Source organism: Schistocerca nitens, chromosome 3 (genome assembly GCF_023898315.1).
Source record: "Schistocerca nitens isolate TAMUIC-IGC-003100 chromosome 3, iqSchNite1.1, whole genome shotgun sequence".
Taxonomy (NCBI): domain Eukaryota; kingdom Metazoa; phylum Arthropoda; class Insecta; order Orthoptera; family Acrididae; genus Schistocerca; species Schistocerca nitens.
Genome location: NC_064616.1, coordinates 447,046,513 through 447,067,903, shown reverse-complemented (window position 1 = coordinate 447,067,903; position 21,391 = coordinate 447,046,513). Strand labels below are relative to the sequence as shown.

Genomic DNA, 21,391 nt, shown 5'->3' with positions numbered 1-21,391 from the left:
AAGAGGATCAGCCAAACATTTCAAGTAAGTCAGCTATAGTAAGAGAAGTGTGAAGTTCGCAATCCAGTTTTGCACCACTTCTCTTGTCCCTGAAACCATTAGAATATTCATGCTTAGGCAGTTAATAGCACAACAATGGATGAGCCTGATATCTGACCAAAAAAAAAGGCAAGGTATTTGTAGCTCCTCAATTTCTATAAATTGAAATGAAGAATGATGATGCAAAAAATACAAAACTGGAAAATACAACCTCCATTGTAGTGTATTCTGGGGTCTGCAACATTCCCAAATTTGTCAAGTCCAGGGATGTTAATATATATAATATTTTGTGAGTAAAGTTGTGTGAACAACTTTTTTATAAAATGAAATACAAATGTTGAACAGAAAGTCAATTAACCTTCGTGTAATGACTAAGAACCTCCGTTACATGTTGCACATTCAGGAGTAATCACAGAAATTCTTTGTTTTGAAATGCAAAATAAATAGTTGAAATTGTCATATAAGTCACTGTTTACCAGCTAACAAAATGTTATTGCCATCCTTCATCGCCTCAGTTTCCCAGGTAGAAAATCTGAAATATTCCAGTGACCTCCAGAAATTTGCAAACAAAACATCACAATCACTTTGTATTTCTCATACTTGTGTTATTTAGATACCTTTTTATGCACAGTCCTCTTTGTGTTTTCTTTTTCTGTCACCTTTTCATCACAATAAATACAGGACATACTCCTGAGCAAAGAAGTGATATATAGCAGACTGTTTGCACAATGAGGCAACTTACGGACACAAGAACATATTTGTGTATGTGCGTTCTTTCATTTGATTTTCATGCATTTGCTTTTATTTCTTTGTGTCTGCAATTGCACATGAGGAAAGAGGCATTATATGTAGACCTGCTTTAAGATTCAGAAAAACACACTGCATCACAGAATTATAGAAGATGAATAAATGCTATCATATAGACTCAAATTCAAAAACACATTGATAGTTTACTACACCACCAGACAAAACGTAAAGCACCCAGGAGAGGAGGAGGGAGCAAAATGAAACTTTTTGGGTTGAGAGGGTAAAATCAAACAATGGAAAATCCAGGATAGAATGTAACAATATTATGAAAGGGATAGTTGCTACTCGCCATACAGCAAAGATGCTGAGTTGCAGATAGGCACAACAAAAAGACCTTCAGAAAGTGAGTTTTTGGCCCACAAGGACTTTGTCAAAAATAGACATGTGATGTTATTTGAGTGATTACAAAACCGAGGCAAATTTGCAAAGTACAAGGCAGTATGAGCCCACTTATTGGTATTATGTTGGTATGCCTGGAGGCATGCACTAATTCAGTTGGGAAGGATCTCTTAAAGCAATTTTATCTACCCCTGAGGAAAGCTGGTGCACAACAGTATACTGGAACTGAGGCATCTGGATTAGTCCCACACATGTTCTATCAGGAACAGATGTTGGGATCTTGCTGGCCACAGGAGTACCTCGGCATCACGCAGACAGTTAATAGATACATGTGCCGTATGTAGCCGAACATTATCTTGTTGAAAAATGGCACCATGATACAGTCTCATGAGAGGTAACACATGAGGATGCAGAATCTCTGGAATGTGTAGTTGTGTTATCAGAGTTCCCTCAATTACTACCAACTGTGATCTGAAGCCATATACAATGGCTCACCAGGAGTAATACTGCCATACCTCTCCCAAACATTCAAAGAATGGGAACTCTCCCCTGGTCACCGCCATACTTGCTGATGACGATGTTCATCCGGGATAGCGCACAACTGAGATAGCTGAACAAAAAGTAATGCCATTCACAACAGTCCATGCTACCCAATTACTGCACCATTGCAAACATAGCTGTTTAAGTTGTGGTGTTAACAGCAGCCTACGCATGGGATGGTAATTCCCTAGTCCGGCCACTGACGCAGAATGTTTCACAGAGTCCATTACTTTCTCCCATATGGCAGGTGCAGATGTGAATTGTTGCACAATATGATGATTCACCGTTATAGTGGTCAGATTTGGTCAACCAGATCTTTGGCAGAGTATGTCTGCCTGTGTATTCCATTGCAGCCCAACATTGTGCAACTATCTCATACAAATGCCCCACAGATTTGGATATTGCCTGATTTGGCCAATCATCCAAATGGAGACCTACAGTGAGGCCCCTTTCATTCTCTTCTGAGGTTCTGATAATGCTGTCTCCCATAAGTATGCAGCATCTTTATGCATCTCACTGGGATCACCCAACATCTGACTCTGCTTATGCCACTTATATACTCCACCAGGCCTGTTAACAACACTAAACACAAACAACACTAGCATTCTATTGGCTGTTGTCAGAGAGTAGTGCAACTCTAATCATTTATATTCCTGTTGGTGGTGTGCATGTGTATGAAGTTACATAGACTTCTGACCATGTTCTCTTTATGCTTCACTTTTTTTCAAGCAGTGTGTAGCAGATCATACACAGTGCTGTTAAGTAATCTTTTGCATACTTAGAAAATACACAGAAAATCTCATCACACTGGATAGTTGAAAAAGATGCACTTAAGCAACAGTTGACAAATACTGTGAGAAATTTTCAAATCAGGGTATATATTCTTCTTGTAGCAACATGTATTTTTCGAAATGTCTAAGGCAACTGTTTGTTTATATAAGAGAAAGATTTTATTTAATGTTCAGTTTGCAATTCTGAGAAAGTTGTAACAAATAACAAAAAAGAAAAAATTACTACTCATATATGCCCCTTGCTATTGTTCTTCTTCGGGTCAAGTCCCTTTCACGTAATACTTTTTTTCTGTGTTTTCATGACTATATAGCCTAAGTTTAATTTTTCTTTATTTTACAGGATCTCAGATTCTTTTATTTGACTTTGTGTTTGCTGGGTAAAGATATTTGGTAATGGTGCTTTAAATATGTGATAAAATTTTATATTTGTGAGTTAATCTCGTTTAATTTTTGTGGATTTTCATTAAGTGGCCAATATTTATCTTGGTTACTTTTATTTTCTTGTTATATTTTTCCTTTCTCTCTGCAGTTCTCTTTTTACACTTATTTGTTTACTCTTGAGTATCCCGCTTCTTTTCCCTCTTCATCATAATCATCATCTTCCTTCTTTACCAGAAACGATGTGAACTCATCCTCCTTTTCCTCAAATTCTTCGGCTAACTCCTTTTCAATTAAAGACTTTGTACTGTTGATGGCCACTCCCATTATTTATAATGAGTTATCTGTAGTCTTATATTTCCTGTTTCCACTATCATTTTGCATTTCTGATCTAGTTCCTTCCTTAATTATTTCTATATTGCAGCTGTCCTCATGATTATTCTCTCCACTTTCCCCACTACCAATTTCCTCCACATTTACTTCTATTTTCCACATCTTAAATGTTTTCTGAAAAGCTCATCCTTTGTTTTCCCTGATTATTCCTTATGCTTGAATTTCTGATATCAAATCTGATCTCAGGTCTTCCAGATTCCTCTCCTGCCTGTTGTTTGTGAGTTTTATTTCTGTTTCAGTTTTTTTTTCCTGGCAATTTTTGCTTTCAATTGATTTTTGTTCCTTTCTGTTATCTCTGGTATCCTACGGATGCAATCTGTATTTTTTTGTAATCCTGTCTTTGGAGTTCTGTGTATTTGTTCTCACCCTCATCTTGCCTTGTCTCAGTGTCATCCCACCTCATCAGCTGGGATGCAGTTACATTTTCAGTGCTTCACCATCTGCTAGGATAGATTCCATGTGACTTAAATTTCCTGTTTGATAATCCTCCAAATATGATATATCCTCTTGTTTATTGTGTCTTAGTGACTCTATTTTAGTATTCTACACTCACAAATACTGGTCCAGAAGTATTACTCAGCACAGAGAAGTTTAGCATATTAAATTTCATCACATGCAGTTTTTATCATCTATTGCAGCAGTTCTAATTACTCTCCTATAACCTGTGAAATACATTTATTACTGTCTGCTGTTGTGTGCTGTGATGTTGCATCTGCCCCTCTAGGATGTACCCATCAATCTTCACTCTTCTGTCTTCACTGGTTTTCAGTCCAATTTTAGGCAAGAAAATCCATGTATTATTGTTGTCTTCCTCTTCATTGTAGCAGTCATATCGAAGGTTTAATCACTTCTGCCTGTCTCCTTTGGCTCATTAACATATTTGAGGTGTTGTTTGCTGTCTAATTGATTCAGTATCCAACTATTTTAGACAACATTATTGGAAAAGTTGCTGTTGAGATACAGATATCACTGCAATAACTTCCAAGGGACCGATGACCTATGCAGTCTGGTCCCTTTAATCCTCAAACCAACCAACCAATAACTTCCATAACAGTGTGCCTATGTGACATGTGTCCTCTCAACCTGATACTGCCACTCTTCAATATGACTGACTCAGTGAACAACTGTGATGGAAAGGGGTCATGAAATGAAACAGTTTATAATTAACAACAGGCTTACTATATCTTGAATTCATGAAAATATTCCTACATTGATCTAAAGTGTACTCAGAGTATGTGAACACTCAGAATATTCATATTTTCTCTTGAATTGCCATTGCTCTTTTTGATTCTGTTTTGCCACCATAGAAGAAAAAAAACATTGTTCCATTGTGCACAGTACTAAAAATCAAACTCTACAAGCTTCTAACATTACCATGGAATTATAGATCAAACTTGAGTTTTAGCAAAATATTAAATTTGTTATTTGCAGGTAATCTGATTGGAACTAACTGATGTACATCATTGAGATTTAATAGCATCAGATGGTGGTGCAGGGATAAAATTATTTATAAATGATACTTTTTTTAGTCTGAATTGATTGTTGCCTGGATTCAATCATCATAAATAATAATCTGAAAAACTATGTACAATTGCACTTCTATTTAGTAACCCTTTAACTGCTCTGGACATGTTAACACACGCGCCTTTGTACCTGTCCCTGTGTGCTCTGAACATGTTCACATGTGCCACCAGTCCTTCTACCTGGTACTCTGATCGTGTCTACACGTAGACATGTTCAGAGTACCAACTCTGATCGTGTCTACACGTAGACATGTTCAGAGTACCAGGTAGAAGGACTGGTGGTACGCGTAAACACGTTCAGAGCATACAGGGACAGGTACAAAGGCGCGCATGTTAACACGTGCAGAACAGTTAAAGGGTTAACTGCATTAGCACTATGTTTTTATAACACCATTTTTTCACTTTCCGAGAAACTTTCCATATTTTCAGAAAATTAAAATTATACATTGTGTACCGATGAGTACAAAAATACAGAACCACTTTATGACTCACTCAAAACTACACCTTCAGCTTATGCCCTGCAACTACTGCCACAGTGATGCCACCATGGTATAAATAACGTACAGAATCTGCAATATTACAATCCATTATTTGAACATGTACTTATTTTGACTTATAATAAAAAAAAGTCTTCACAAAAAGTCTGATACCCCAACACTTCAGAAAACAGAGGAAAATGTTGGATAAGTTTACTAATTTAACTGACGAACATTTTCAACATGAATTTTTGCAAGTTATGTGCAATAACAATTACTTGCAATAAATTCTCAGTTATCGTTAATTATGTAATGATTATGACTTCTAAATTTTCACAGAATATAGAATAAATGCTGTACAAATTATTATAGTCAGTTATTTTGTCAGAACACTGTAAATATTTTTAAGGCAGTCATGTTATCTTCCAGAATGTTCCAAAAACAGTTTTACATCCAACAATAATATTTTGACATCTCAATAGTATACTTTGTTTATAACAATATTCATGAACCCATGTAACATGTAATGTACAGAAATAAATTATTAACAGTGATGATGTAAGATTACTATATTCAAAAGTTTTGGATCAGGTTTTGTATCAAGTGGTATAGTAATCTGCTGTATTACTAGCCGATCTGGCAGACTGATTGCAGCTCATCTCTCTGCCATGTCACCTTTGATCTTGCATCCAGCAGACATGGGTAAGGGTAATATTTGATATGTCATAGCAGTATACAAGCACCACAACTTATTACCCCTGTCATTTCTGGTGTCATAGCCCTTTTTTCCTATTGCTTATGTATTAATACTCTTCATTATCATCTTGTAGTGGGTATTTCTGTCATTTGTGAGTTGCTTTATTGTGGAGGCTTTCTACCTCTGCATCAGAATGTGGGTATGCTGGTGCATAGACTTGAATAATGTTTATGAAGTATATTTTGTTTGGTTTTAAAACAAGGCTTGTTATTCCATCTGAGATAGCTTCAATATCTATAATATTGTTTTTAATTTTCTTTTTCCTGCAGCTGAATTTCCTTCTTACTCTGAACCTCTGCAGTGAAACATATTCCCTGATTTTTAATTATATTTGCTATTCACATTTTTCCACTCTTCTGGTATCCTAACTGCATTCCATTTCATGTTATTTAATTTATCTTCCACCTCCATCAACCTATCTTAGGAAGCTGTATAGCTCTGCGCCGGCCAGAGTGGTCAAGCGGTTTTAGGCGCTACAGTCTGGAACCACGCGACCCCTATGGTCGCAGGTTCGAATCCTGCCTCAGGCATGGATGTGTGTGATGTCCTTAGGTTAGGTTTAAGTAGTTCTGAGTTCTAGGGGACTGATGACCTCAGAAGTTAAGTCCCATAGTTCTCAGAGCCATTTTTTGTATAGCTCTGCAATTTTAAAAAGAAAACCAGCCTTTAGTAGTGATTCGATGTTGGTGTGGGGGCGTGCTCTCCTAGCCATTTTCAATTTTTGTGACTGGAGCCACCACTTCTCAGTCAAGTAGCTTCTCAATTTACCTCAAAAGGGCTGAGTGCAACTCACTTGCCAACAGTGATCGGCAGACCATACAGTCACCTATACAAGTGCTAGCCAAGCCCAACTGTGCCTAACCTTGGTGATCTGACAAGAACTGGTGTTACCCCTATGGTGAGGCCATTGGCCCCTACATCTTAAGGAGAGGTGGTGGCAGTCATGCACTTATATATTTGTAAATCCATATTGCTGTCATTTTTTACTCAGTCTCACTGAAATTTGTACATGTATGTATAGGGATCCAATATGCTTTAAATATTTTTTATGGAATTGTTAATAACATTTTAAAACTGTGAGAGAATTTTGAATTTTTTAAGGTACACTTTTCAATTTTTTCTACGGTAAAGTAATCTAGACTATAAATATACAATTAACTGCAGTAACTATTTGGTAGATTTTTTTCTATTGTTTTCTGCAATATTTTGGATTTGAACATTTTTTACAGACAAATTTTCCATATATTATCAACCATAAAACTGTCAACATCTAGATTAAATTTTTCCCATTTAAATATTGCTTCCATGTAAAGGAATAGGTGTGCCAAATTTCATCAAGATCCTTCCAATAGTTTCTGATATATGTGTTCCTGAAAGAAGAAAACCTTAAGTTGCAGAAAAATCATTTTAAGGTTTGGATGTAATGTTTTAAAATTTTTTAAATCATACCTTAGTTAAAACTGCCCATGTCGATATTCCAGTTCTTCCTCATCATCCATTGCAGCTCTTTTAGCTCCTCTCCTCCTTTGCCTAGCAGTTTTTTTTCTATTCTGTACTGAAGTCTCTGCCTTTGTGATTCATTGCCTACTGATGATCTGCTCAGTGAAAACTCCACGTGTAAAGCCCACCTTGCTGAGGATGTGAAGTCGTGCCACATTCCCATCATTGAATATTGCTACAGCTTCCAAAGCAGAAATCTTCACTACCAAATAGGAAATAAACACAGTCTTTGGACATATCTTCCAAATAAGATATTGAAAATTTCTTTTAGCTTCTGCATTTTGCCATCAGACAGCAGTTCTGGTGAATCCAGTGTATGAAAAGTTGGTTTAATGGCCATTGCAACCTCATAAGGAAGATTATTTTTATGGATGTAACTTCCCCACTTTCCTTGCTTTTCATAAATTTGCACCATTCATTAGAATATAGGCCATGTTGAGGGCAGTGTCTGTCAGCAAGTAATGAAACCAAATGGCCCATACTGCCTTCCTCATACTGTCCAAATCTGTGAGGTTATTTCTAATTGCAGCACCATAATAGACTTGCAGGCTGTCAGTTCTTTTCTTTGGTAGTCTGCTTTTACCTCCCAGTTGCTTCCCATCCTCTAGTAGCTTGCCTTTATTCTCTGCAACAAGTCTTCTGAGTCATCCACCCATAACCTTCTGAATATGGCCTAAGCACTCCGGTTTTTCAGTAGTGCAATCTTTTCCACAGGACTGACTTAACTTTGTGAGCTTCTTACCATTCTGTTTCTTTACCTACATCATTATATTTCTTGTGCAAGGCACTTGTGTTGACACTAATGACTGTTGAAACTCCATGCATTTTAGTATGCTCCCTTTTCATGCAGGACCGTCACAGGAAACTCTCTGATATTAACTGCCACACAATTTTCTTGAATTGCCCCCTGGACTGCCATTTTCATGCTCTCTTCACTTACTTCTGCAACTATGTTGAGGAGAATAGTGTTCATTGCTGTAAATTTTAGGGGAGGACCAGGCATGTTGATAATACCACATAACAGGTTTCCACCATCTCTTCCAATCCCTATACATCTTAGTCCATAAAAAAATCCCATATTGGCTTCATACATTCTATTACTGGCCTTTGATGTCTTAAATGGTGTGCCAGCATCACAGTTTTGACATAAAATGTGCAATGTGCAAACCAAACCTTCCCTCTTTCCATCGTCCACAAAATTCATATTTAATCCACAAAAAGAGCACTTGCAGGCTAAGTGCTTCTGCCACCAATTACAGATCTACAATTCTGAAACCTGTATTTCTGCTACGATTTCTTTCTTCTGATACAATAGCTTTTCTAAGTTTTAGTTTAGATGCACTTGGAGACAAGCTAATGTCTGCATCCGCAGGCTTTACCATAACCTTAATGTAAGTTTTTCGCTTTATATTGGAAATATGGAACTTACGATATTTTTGAATACTTTACCAGGCCTAGGCAGTGTAAAAAACGATCACTTTATTCAACCATGCCCAAAGAATAAGGCAATAAATCCATCTTCACTCAAATTCCACCAAACAGCACAAAACTTGTTTACAATGCTCCACAGCCTTCTACACCACATTGCTTGTACCACAAAATGGCTCCACAGCACTCTGATGTTGTATACAAAAAAAACCACAGCCTTCCAAAGCTATATTTCCCAGGTTCACAGGCAAAATTGAACAAGAAAATTTTTCCTCCACAGGGTACCTTGAAAAGTGGGCATTGCACATTACACTGTTTATGATTTTAATTTTTTATACCATTTGTAGTTTGAATATCAAAGAAAATTTTGGAATAATAATCTATCTCGATTATATTTAGTTTCAAATAAGAAAATAAAAAGATCTGTGATTTTTTTCATGATTTCTATCACCATCTCCCCTTAAGGTCTCTAAATAAAATGTATTTTAAGCAGCTGTGTTTTTTAATCCATATTACATTTCATTTTGTGATACTTCTTGTTGCAAAATGTGGGTGCAGAGGACACAGTCTCCATGCAGTAAAGCAATTCCTGTAGTTCCTTACCTTACTTCCCTCAAATTTCTTTCACTTGGACCAGAATATCAACATCAGGTACTTTCACATGGCAGTAGGGTCTTAGACAACACTAACCAGGGTACATTATCCTGCCAGAACCTTAAAAGTTGCTCAGACTCGTGAACAGCTCTAAATTTCGAAATATCTATGTTCTAAACAGCATCAGCCCAGGCCTGAGTAAATCTTCTTATCAGAATGTGGAAGCAACATGACTAGTTTGCATGCTAATTGCGAATCAGCAGAGCCCTCGTGCCTCCAGTCAGTAGTTCTATTTAGCAATTATTTGCTGTCTGTTTGAATTTTAAAGTATTCCAAACAAGAAGGTTGCAGACATTGATTCACCACACTGTGTGCATTGGCGAGCAGCCAATCAACATTTGTTCCATTCAGAGCATTTGTGCTCATAACTTTGTGTCGTATATCAATGTATTTCATGAATGATTGTAGAGAAAGTTTTTGATGTATTGTGTTGTGTCTACAAAATTGAGAGATGCTTAATGTACTCACTATGTGTAAAATTATTGCATACGTAGAAATTTAAAAATGGCATAATTATACTGAAGTCGATCATAGGACAGCTTCAAATCCAGTAACAAAATATGTTTCTACTAACCTTACTAATTTAGTACAAAGAAAATTAATAATATTTGAGACCACATACTGGACTTTTCAGACATAAATGAATGTGAGAATCCTGGTGCTTGCAAAAGAAATCAGCGCTGTGTGAACGAGATGGGCTCCTATAGGTGTGTCAATCTTCTCCACTGTGCTGAAGGATATGAGCTTAATCCAGAGGGAACACAGTGTTTCGGTAAGATACATTACAAAATAAAATTTAATTGTGGAAGTCATCAGTTAACACTCTTTGCATTTATTTAATAATAGTTTACATTTGTTTGACCAGGACTGCCAAAATGCCATTTTCTTTTAACATTAAAAAATTGTTCTTTTGTATCCAAAGCAAAATTTTTATGCCTTAACTACTACTTGCTTACTGCGTCCTAGTCCTATCCACTGGTGCATATACATTCTATGAAGAAGAAGAAGAAGAAGAAGAAGAAGAAGAAGAAGGAAAAAAAAAGACGACACATCACAAAGGAATTATCTGGATGGGATGGAAATCAGTGATGTGATGTACATTTACAGACAAACAAATGATTACAATTTAAGAAAAATAGATTTATTCAAGAGAAAGAACTTCAAAAATTGAGCAAGTCGGTAACACATTGGTCCACTTCTGGCTCTTATGCAGGCAGCTGTTTGGCTTGGCATTGATTGGCAGAGTTGTTGCATATCCCCTTAGGGATATCATGCCAAATTCTGTCCAATTGGTGCATTAGATTGTCAAATTCCCTACCCGGTTGGAGGTCTCTGCCCATAATGCTCCAAACAGTGTCAATTGCAGAGAGATCTGATGACTTTGCTGCCCAAGGTAGGGTTTGGCAAGCACAAAGACAAGCAGTAAAAACTCTCATTGTGTGTGGGTGGTCAATACCTTGTTGAAATGTAAGCCCAGAATGGCTTACCATGAAGGGCAACAAAATAGGGTGTACAGTGTTGCTGTGCTGTAAGGCTGCCATGGATGAAAACCAAATGGGTCCTGCTAAGAAAAGGAATGACTCCCCAGACCATCACTCATGGTTGTCAGGCCATATGGGGAGCGACAGTCAGGTTGGTATCCTACCACTGTCTGGGGCATCTGCAGACACATCTTTGCTGGTCATTGGGGCTCAGTTTGAAGTGGAAGTCATCAATGAAAACAATTTTAGTCCAGTCAGTGAGATACCAGGTCAAAGACATGTTTGGACAAGCCCCTGACAGCGGTGGTATGCCAACCTGACTGATGCCCGCCATACGGCCTGGCAGCTAGGAGCGATGGTTTGTTGTGTCATTTCTTTTCACAGCTGGGGCCCTTTGTTTGTCATCCGAGCACCCTTACAACACAGTGGCATGTCGGTGATATTCTGTGACCTGTTTTGTTGCCCTTTGTGACAAGCCATCCTGGGCTTACAATTCAGTGGGACAATGCCCGCTCGCACACTGCAAGAGTTTCTACTGCTTTTCTTGATGTTTGCCAAATCCAACCTTGGCCTGGAAGGTCACCAGATCGCTCCACAATTAAGAACATTTGTAGCATTATGGACAGAGTCTTTCAACTAGCTTGGGACTCTGATGATCTGATGCAACAATTGGACAGAAATTGGAACACTGCCCCTCAGGAGGACATCCACCAACATGATCAATCAATGCCAAGCTGAACAACTGCTTGCATAGGGGGCAGAGGTGGACCAACAGGCGCTTTCTCTTGAGTAAATCATCCCATTTGTCTGAAATTTTAATCATTTATTTGTCTGTATTTGTGCATCACATCCATCTACTTCCATCAAATTCTGATAATTCCTTCATAGTGTGTCATTTTTTTGTCTTAGTGTGTGTTTTACAGTATTTCATTGTAAATTAAAGTACTATGAAATTTATAACATGGAAGACACATTTGATGTCACATGTTTGTTGATTAAGTTTGTTTTGTTCCTCTTTTTCACCAAAGGAATTCAGCTTAACATATGAGTAAATGTTTGTACAGTAGCACAACTCAGGCTTGTCACTATGTAGAACCTAGCAAAAGTTCTTCTGACAGATCAAGCTGTTATAACGTCAAGTTTAACACATATATTTCAGAACGACACAACACATACGACAAGCAAGACATGTGTACATGTTAGCATTCGAATGAGCACTGAGTCCCAGTCTAGCGGCCGCTGCTCGGCTGGCCGCTTAGGTGGCGCAGCTGCTGCATGGCTGGCAGACAGCGCCGCACGTAGAGGACACGCGTAATTGCGCGGCAGCGCTTTGAATGGTCGGTGAGTCACAACACTTTTCCCCCCTTTGAAATTGTTGCTCTGGTCTTGATGGAGGTGTCCTGGAGATGGCTAATGTCCATAGGTGTTGTTTGACTCGCCGTAAAGTCTCGACGAGGAGGCTTCCCGTATGGACGGAAGTGTTCCCGATGATAACGGGTCGAGATGACAGGAGACATAGGGGTCAAATCTGCTGGGGCCCCATGCACCAATCTGCCCGTTGCGGCAAGTCCAGTTGCTATGACAGGAGACATGGGCGATGTGTCGGCATCCGTTGGAGGAGGAGGCGAGTAGATTTGCTCTGACAGAGGATGGTCATCCGTTTCCTGCATGGGCACGTCTCCTGGTGGTGTCCGTTCTTGTGCTGGCATCGCGATGACAGTGAGAGGGCTGCGTTGTGAGTATTGAGAGATGCCAAGATCCCGAGCGTCAGGTAGAGCCGAAGGTGGTGTAGCGGCATTCGGAACAGGCGTTGCCAACACACGAGGCTGAAGCTGGTCCGAATGATGCACTGCAACACCCGTGTCCGTCTGGATTTCATACAGGCGTCTGCCATGGTGTCGTAAGATGCGGCCTGGGCTCCATTTTGGCCACCGGCCAAGTGAAGGCACCCGCGGCCGTGAGGTGGAAGGCCGCAGAAGATGAAGTAGCGTGCGGGGCTGTCGGCCATGTAAGAGCTCAGCCAGGCTGTGGTCGCCCATGGGGGTGAAACGGTAAGACGCCAGAAACTGGAGAAGCGCATCATCAGCAGCAGAAGAAGTCAGAAGTTTCCGCATCTGAGCCTTAAATGTGCGGACCAGTCGTTCAGCCTCACTGTTGGATTGTGGATGGAACGGTGGGGCTGTGACATGCATAACGCCATGACGAGCACAAAAATCTGCAAATTTGGAAGAGGCAAATTGCGGACCATTATCAGTAACAAGAGTAGAGGGGAGGCCTTCCAAAGAAAAAATGCAGCGAGAGCACAGGTGGTTGCCGTGGTGGTAGGCGACGTGCAACGGACAATGAAAGGAAAGTTAGAGTAGGCATCAATTACGAGGAGCCAATAAGTACCTAAAAAGGGTCCCGCAAAGTCAGCATGAATGCGCTCCCAGGGCTTCTCAGGCGAAGGCCACGGTGACAAAGAGGACTTTGGGGCAGCGGCCTGTGACGTACAAGGGTCGCAGGCAGCGACCATGTGTTCTATTTCAGAGTTGATGCCAGGCCAGTACACATGACGGTGCGCCAGAGATTTTGTGCGAGACACAACCCAGTGCCCTTGGTGAAGGAGGCGCAAGACCGAATCACGCAAAGACGCAGGTACCACAACACATGGTGAAGCATTGTCAGTGGAAAGGAGGATAACACCATCCCTAGCCGTGAGGCGGTAATGCAAAGTGTAGTAGTTCCGCAACGGATCAGAAGTCTTAGCAGACGGGCGATCTGGCCAACCCTTCTGAATACAGCGTAAAACCCGGGAGAGGGTAGGGTAAGAACCCATAGCAGCCGCCAGCCTGTCCGCAGTGATGGGGAACCCATCCACAACCTGCTGCTCGGCAACATCCAGGTGGAAACACAAAAGTTCGTCCCTATCGAATGCCTGATCAGGACCCATGGGAAGGCGAGACAGAGCATCAGCAGTCGCATGTTGAGCCGTTGGCCGGAAATGATTCTCATAATTGGAACGAGACAAGTAAAGAGCCCAACGCTGGAGGCGGTGTGCAGCCTTGTCGGGAAGTGACATTGATGGATGAAACAAGGAAACAAGTGGTTTGTGATCCGTAACAAGATTAAATTTTGAGCAATAGAGAAAAACACCAAACTTATGAAGAGCATAAATAATGGCCAAAGCTTCTTTCTCAATTTGAGAATACTTTTGTTGGGCATCTGTGAGCGTTTTAGAGGCATAAGCAATGGGTTGTTCTGAACCGTCAGAAAAACCGTGCGCAAGGTTTGCACCGACCCCATATAGAGAGGCGTCTGTGGCAAAAACAAGATGTTGGCCAGGTCGATAAGTAGCCAGGCACGGGGCCTGTTTCAGCATAGTCATCAATTTCTGGAAAGCCGCATCGCATGACGCGGACCAGTGAAAAGGCACGTTTTTATGCAACAGGTGATACAACGGCTGAGCCACCGAAGCCGCAGACGGTAAAAACTTGTGATAGTATGCTATTTTCCCCAAGAAGGCCTGCAGTTCCTTAACAGATGTAGGGCAAGGAAGGGCATCGATCGCAGCGACAGTTTGCTGAAGCAGACGAATACCATCCCAAGAGAGTTGAAACCCCAAGTACGTGATAGATGCCTGAAAAAATTGTGATTTCTGAAGATTACACTTAAGACCGGCAGTCTGTAAGACATGAAAAAGTGTGCGGAGATTTTGAAGATGTTCTTCAGTGGTGGAGCCAGTGACAACAATGTCGTCCTGGTAATTTATACACCCAGGGACAGGGAGCAATAATTGTTCCAAGACTCACTGAAAGAGAGCAGGGGCGCTAGCAACCCCGAATGGCAAGCGTTGGTATTGATAGAGGCCGAAAGGCGTGTTAAGGACCAGAAACTGCCGGGAAGCAGCGTCGAGAGGAAGTTGATGATAAGCTTCTGACAGGTCAATTTTAGAAAAATACTGGCATCCAGCAAGTTTACTGAACAGTTCTTCAGGACGGGGCATAGGGTAAGTTCAATGAGGCATTGAGCATTTACAGTGGCTTTGAAATCGCCACAGAGATGAATATCACCATTTGGCTTAGCAACGACAACAACAGGAGAGGACCACTCACTGGAAGTGACAGGAAGCAAGACCCCTGAAGTAGTGAGACGATCCAACTCCCGTTTTACCCGATCACGAAGGGCCACAGGAATGGGCCGACCCCGAAAAAACTTTGGCCGAGCAGTGGGTTTGAGCGTGATATGAGCTTCAAAGTCATTTGCACGGCCTAACCCAGGAGAAAAAAGGGACGAAAATGTCGTCGACAAGGAATCCAGTTGAGCATAAGGAATAGCATCAGAGACAATACTGACAGAGTCATCTATGGAGAACCCAAAAACGTGAAAGGCATCGAAACCAAAAAGATTTTCTGCGTTGCTCTGGTCGACCACAAATATGGGAACAGTGCGAACGACGGATTTGTAAGATACCTCAGCATGAAACTGTCCCAAGAGAGAAATATTCTGTTTATTGTACATCCGTAATTGCCAAGTGACAGGTGACAGGAGTGGGGAACCCAACTGAAGATACGTCTGAGAATTAATTATAGTGGCAGCAGAACCAGTATCCACCTGCATGCGAACATCTCGACCAAGGATTTGGACAGTGAGGAATAACTTCCCTGAAAGGGAAGAAGTGCAATTGACAGACAACACAGAATCAGAATCAGTGTCATGTTCATGAACATCATGTATGCGGTAGGATTTGCAAACGGAAGACACATGACCTTTCTTTTTGCAATTGTGACACACAGCCCAACGTTGGAGACAATCCTCGCGTGAATGTTTCGTAAAACACTGCGGACTTGAAGGAAGTTGCCGGGGGCTTTGCTGCAGTTTCTTAGCGGGTTGTTTACGGTTAGGCCGAGGCTGCGTGTGGGAGTGCACTGTGGCCACGTTGGCCGGCGGGGATGTGCCGCACGCGTCGTCAACAGCGCACAGAGGTTGTATTTCCCCGACATCACCCCATGCCTCTATTTGCACCCCAGTGGCGCGAGAAATTTCAGAAGACTGTGCAATGGAGAGAACTTCATCTAGAGTCGGATTTGCCAACTGAAGGGCCCGTTGCCGAACTTCTTTGTCGGGCGCCGACTGGATAATAGCATCCCGTACCATGGAATCGGCATAGGATTCTTTGTGAACGTCAGTAACAAATTGACACTTTTGACTGAGGCCGTGAAGTTCAGCAGCCCAAGCGTGATAGGATTGATTTGGTTGTTTTTGACAACGATAAAAGGCAACACGAGAGGCTACCACATGCGTTTGCTTTTGAAAATAGACAGACAGAAGTGAGCACATTTCAGCAAAGGACAAAGACGCAGAATCCTTCAAAGGAGCCAATTGCGACAACAACCGATAAATTTGAGGTGAAATCCAGGAAAGGAACAGAGACTTACATGGTTGTTCGTCCGTGACATGAAATGCCAAGAAGTGCTGTCGAAGACATTTTTCATAATCAGACCAGTCTTCTGCCGTCTCGTCGTAAGGAGGAAAGGGAGGTATGGCCAACGACGAGAAATGCCCCGCATTTGACGCCGCGCAGAAATCACGAATCGCCGCTGTTAGAAGCGTTTGCTGTTCAAGGAGATTTTGCAATAGCTGCTCGACAGTAGCCATGGAAACCTGTGGGTCAACGGTGAAAAGGAAAAATCCCATCCTCGTCGCCAATTGTTATAACGTCAAGTTTAACACATATATTTCAGAACGACACAACACATATAAGTCATAGAGTAAGTTGACAAGCAAGACATGTGTACACGTTAGCATTCGAATGAGCACTGAGTCCCAGTCTAGCGGCCGCTGCTCGGCTGGCCGCTTAGGTGGTGCAGCTGCTGCATGGCTGGCAGACAGCGTCGCACGTAGAGGACGCGCGTAATTGCACGGCGGCGCTTTGAATGAATGATCGGCGAGTCACAACACAAGCTTACTTCATCATGTAGATAAAGGAGTCATAGCTCATTGTAATTATTTTGATATAGTATAACCTCTCCACACATACAGTTAGGTTTATCAACACTGTCAAATGAGACCTAATTGTAAGATGTGAAGACTCATCACAGTTGATAAATTACATCCCAAGGTAGTTTTATAATTACTCAAGTGCCAAATTTCAACTCATTGTATTTTTATAAAACTTGACATTATCAAACTTGTGGTGTATGTCATCTTAACTTTCAATATAAAATTTATTTGATCTGCAGATCTCATGATCATTGACAGATCAGTAGAACCCATTCAGCTGTAATAAATTTTGGATCACTGTATTTTATTTGCTGAGAAGAATGCCGGTGTCATACTATCTAGGGCTCTGTCAGGCTGTCTAGGGCTTGCAGTCAGTTTCCAATCTAGCAATGATACACATTATGGGCAGGATATCAAGGTTTAATGTGACATCTGAAATTGTTAGGAAATGGCCTAGAACAAGACACGATATTCTCAGTGAGAGGACCATATATTTGTAAAAGGTCAGGTAACCAATTTTTTTTTGTATATTAGTTTGCACAATTGTTTATACTTTATGACTAAGGTTAAACGTTCTGATGAACTTAACCACTGAATGAAAAATAATTTCTATTTTGTGCAAAATTACAAAAATTGATCAAGTAACAAAACAGTTTGCTGGCAATTGGGAAAGAGCAAGGGTGCTGCTGACCACACATCCTCTCACCCATCATCAAACAGCTTGCAGTCAGTGGTATAGGGAAAGACAAAGTTGAAAGGATTAATGGCACAATATTTTGTTTATATCACTGATGCCAAAAAAGCTCTTGACGATGATGAACCTTGTCATTAAATTACTTCAGATGATGTTACATAATGATTAATGTGTGTGAGAAAAACAAAAATAATCATAGCTATATGTCAACATAATAAAAATTACTATGTATCATGCACATCACCAGAATTGTGTACCATCTACTGTATTTTTTCTTTTCCATGCCCTCTGTAGTATATTACAATGACAAAGATGAAATTTCCTTATAAATAGGCAGTACAGTATCTTACATAAAGAGAGATGCATGAACTGCACTGATGATAAGGTACAACATATTTTCACATGAACTTTAGTGGAGTAGCAAAACAGACAAAGGGGTGAGATTTGGTGTCAAGGCAGTATAGTATTTGAAATAAACATTGGCCAGTTACATCTTACCCTCCATCACTAATGTAAACCATGGCAATGAATTGCAGTGTACTTACCAGTTGGATGTATGGGATCAGCAGAGGAATATGGCTCAAGGAGGAGAAGTGAGAAAATGAAAGAATGGATGTATTGTGTTTGGATGTGTCCTTTAGAAAACCATTAATGAAATCAACTGATTTTGTGGTGTATAACCACTGACTGTCAAACATGTCCACAAAGAATGGTGTACCATTTGCAACCATGTAACACTGCGTAAAAATAGTAATCATAAAAAGATCCTAACTGATAGGGACCAGGAACAAGTGTCATGCCTTGTCAGTGACAGTTGATTTCTAACTCAGTCACAATTTCTGGTACTGATGAACGCAGTTGATCTCAACCAGTTTCTGAGCAACCATTGTGAGGGGAACTGCATGCAATGGTCATTTTGAGTTGGATATCTTGCAAAAAATTGTAGCTCTCAGTTTCAAATAAAGTTACTCATTTTCAATGGGCCAAACAACAAAGAAAATGGAAAGTAGCTAATTGGAAGTGTGTAATGTGGCCCAACAAGTCATGATTTTTTTTTCCTTGTTTTAAATTAATGATGGAAATCACTGAGACGGCACTGACAGCCCAATGAGGCATTTAATATGCAGTGTGTGGAGAGTGTCATTCAGGCCAGAAGTAGCTATGTGATGTTTTGGTATTTATTGTGGCATGATGTGAGCATGCTGATTTAGGTCACTGTGATCATGAACCAGGATGTTTATTTCAACATTTTCAGTGACCAAGTATTGCCATTTCATCTCCATCTTTATGGTGAGTATCCTTTATTTCAGGATTACAACAGCCATGTTCACAGATCTGCACTTGAAATGTAGCAGTGAACATGGCTGCAATTTAATGACTCTACAGTATATAATCATCAGTTGGTTGCTTCAGCTGGATAAGGAAGAAACTGGTGGATTCTGTTTCTTGCTGAACTGGATTTTGTTCAAATGCATGTGAATTCCTAAGGGACCAAACTGCTGAGGTCATCGGCCCTAGACTTACACAATACTTAAAATAACTTATACTAAGAACAACACACACACACACACACACACACACACACACACACACACACACACACACACGCCTGAGGGAGGACTTGAACCTCCGGCGGGAGGGGCCGCGCAGTCCGTGCAGGGCGCCTGTAACGCGGCCACTCTGCACGGCTTGCTGAATTGAGGTCATTATCAAGGCTAAAGGTGATGTTATCTGGTATTAGCATGATGTCTTCTGGGGTGACTAATTTTTGGTCTGGTGTGCATAGAAACTACTTTTTTATAGTAATTTACTAAATCTTCTATAATTATGAACATAACACATTATCACATTGCTTTACAGACATTGATGAGTGTCTCCTCAACAAGCATGACTGTGGACCTACTCAAATATGTCAAAATACAGCTGGAGGATATGCATGCAAGTGCCCAAGTGGCTACACCATCTGGAAAAAGGAATGCCATGATATTGACGAGTGTAATCGCTATTCAGGACAGGTATTTTTTTTTTATTTTTTATTCTTATATGTAATTTTCTCACTTAATTTGTTTTGTTTTATAAGTCACAAATATCATATTTCAGAATTATTTTAGTCATGTGAATTCAAAATGTTTTTAATTTTGATTGAATTTCCTGTGAGCAGGTATGTGCCAGAAATTCAGAATGTCGCAACACCCCAGGTTCTTATGATTGTATATGCAAGGAAGGATTTAGACAGGAACCAGGAGGAAGAACATGTTTAGGTAATTTTAACTGTTGTATAGTATGTGTCTTAGTACAAATTTTCTTTATGGCTTGTTAAATACCAGCATTTTATCAGTTGGTGTTATTTACAAATGAAGTCATGCAATTTTAGTGTGCAGAACTTAAGGATGAAAGTAAACTTTCACATGATGTGTCACTATGATAACATGGCTTGATGAAACTTGGACCATATGTGGAAAGAACTTCTACAGTATAGTACAGAAGTTAGCTGAAAGAAATATGCAATGAGACAAACAGAAATGACACTTTTACTCAAAGACAATAATTTCACTAAAATCACTGCAATTTATGATGGTCCCAAGGACATTACAGAAGATGGGACATACATTCTTCTTAATAGGGTGTTTGATCACCACAGATGGAAATGCATGCTTTGCAACATGCTCCCATGGTGGCCAAAGGTTTGGTAAGGAGTTCTTGTGGTAGGGCAGTCATTCCTCCACCAGTGTGGTTGACTCTGCTGGTAGGTCGTTGGTGCATGTGTCTTGCCAATGCATCGCACACATTATTTATGAGATGTAAATTCGGGGAACAGGCAGGCCAGGCTGTTCACTAAATATCCTCTCACTCCAAGAGCACCTCCACTTGTGCAGTTTGATACAGTTATGCACTGTCATCCATAAAAATGAAGTTAAGGTCAAATGAACCTATAAAGAGATACACATGAGGAAGGAGTACGGTATGACAACAATGTTGTATGGTGAGTGTCACATGTTCAAAGATTTGTAGGTCAGTACGCCAATGCGGCATTATGCCTACCCACACCATAAAACATGGCCACCAAAGTGATCATGTTGGACAGTGTTCCTGGGTGCATTACATACCTGCATATGGTAAGAGGTGGGAACAGGTAGTACACAGAGGAGTGTTATCACACATGATCATTTTGGTGGCCCAGGTGTTGTGGTGTGGGGAGGCATAATGTTGCATGGGTGTACTGATATCTAAATCTTTGAGTATAATACAGTCACCAGTCAGTGTTATTGTAACACTGTACTCTTTCCCCCAAATGCATCTTTTCAGGGGTGCATTCAGCCCTCACTGCTTTTTATGGATGACAATGCAGGACCACATTGATCAGTGCAGGTGGAGAGCCTCTGGAACAAGAGGATATGCAGCAAATTGATAGGGCTGCCCATTCCCCTGACTTCAATCCCATAAAACGCATGTCGGATGCATTTTGGAGACATATTGCAACAAGTCTCAAGCACCAATGACCACCCAGCAGTTGTCAGCTGCTCTCATGGAGGAATGGAATGCCCAATGACAATAACTCCTTACCAACCTTGTGGCTAGCAAGGGAGCAGTTTGCAGAGCATGCACTGC

At 40.5% G+C, this 21,391-nt stretch overlaps 1 protein-coding gene across 3 annotated transcripts in view; it reads left to right on the top strand.

The window, feature by feature from the left end:
* The window catches only part of LOC126248378 (fibrillin-1-like), a 647,044-nt gene that overhangs the window by 588,815 nt on the left and 36,838 nt on the right, over positions 1-21,391 (top strand). For all 3 annotated transcript variants that reach the window (XM_049949314.1, XM_049949313.1, XM_049949315.1), the window contains 3 exons: positions 10,260-10,397; positions 19,643-19,797; positions 19,944-20,043. In XM_049949314.1, coding sequence (XP_049805271.1) covers positions 10,260-10,397; positions 19,643-19,797; positions 19,944-20,043 — 393 coding nt within the window. The remainder of the gene's footprint in view (positions 1-10,259; positions 10,398-19,642; positions 19,798-19,943; positions 20,044-21,391) is intronic.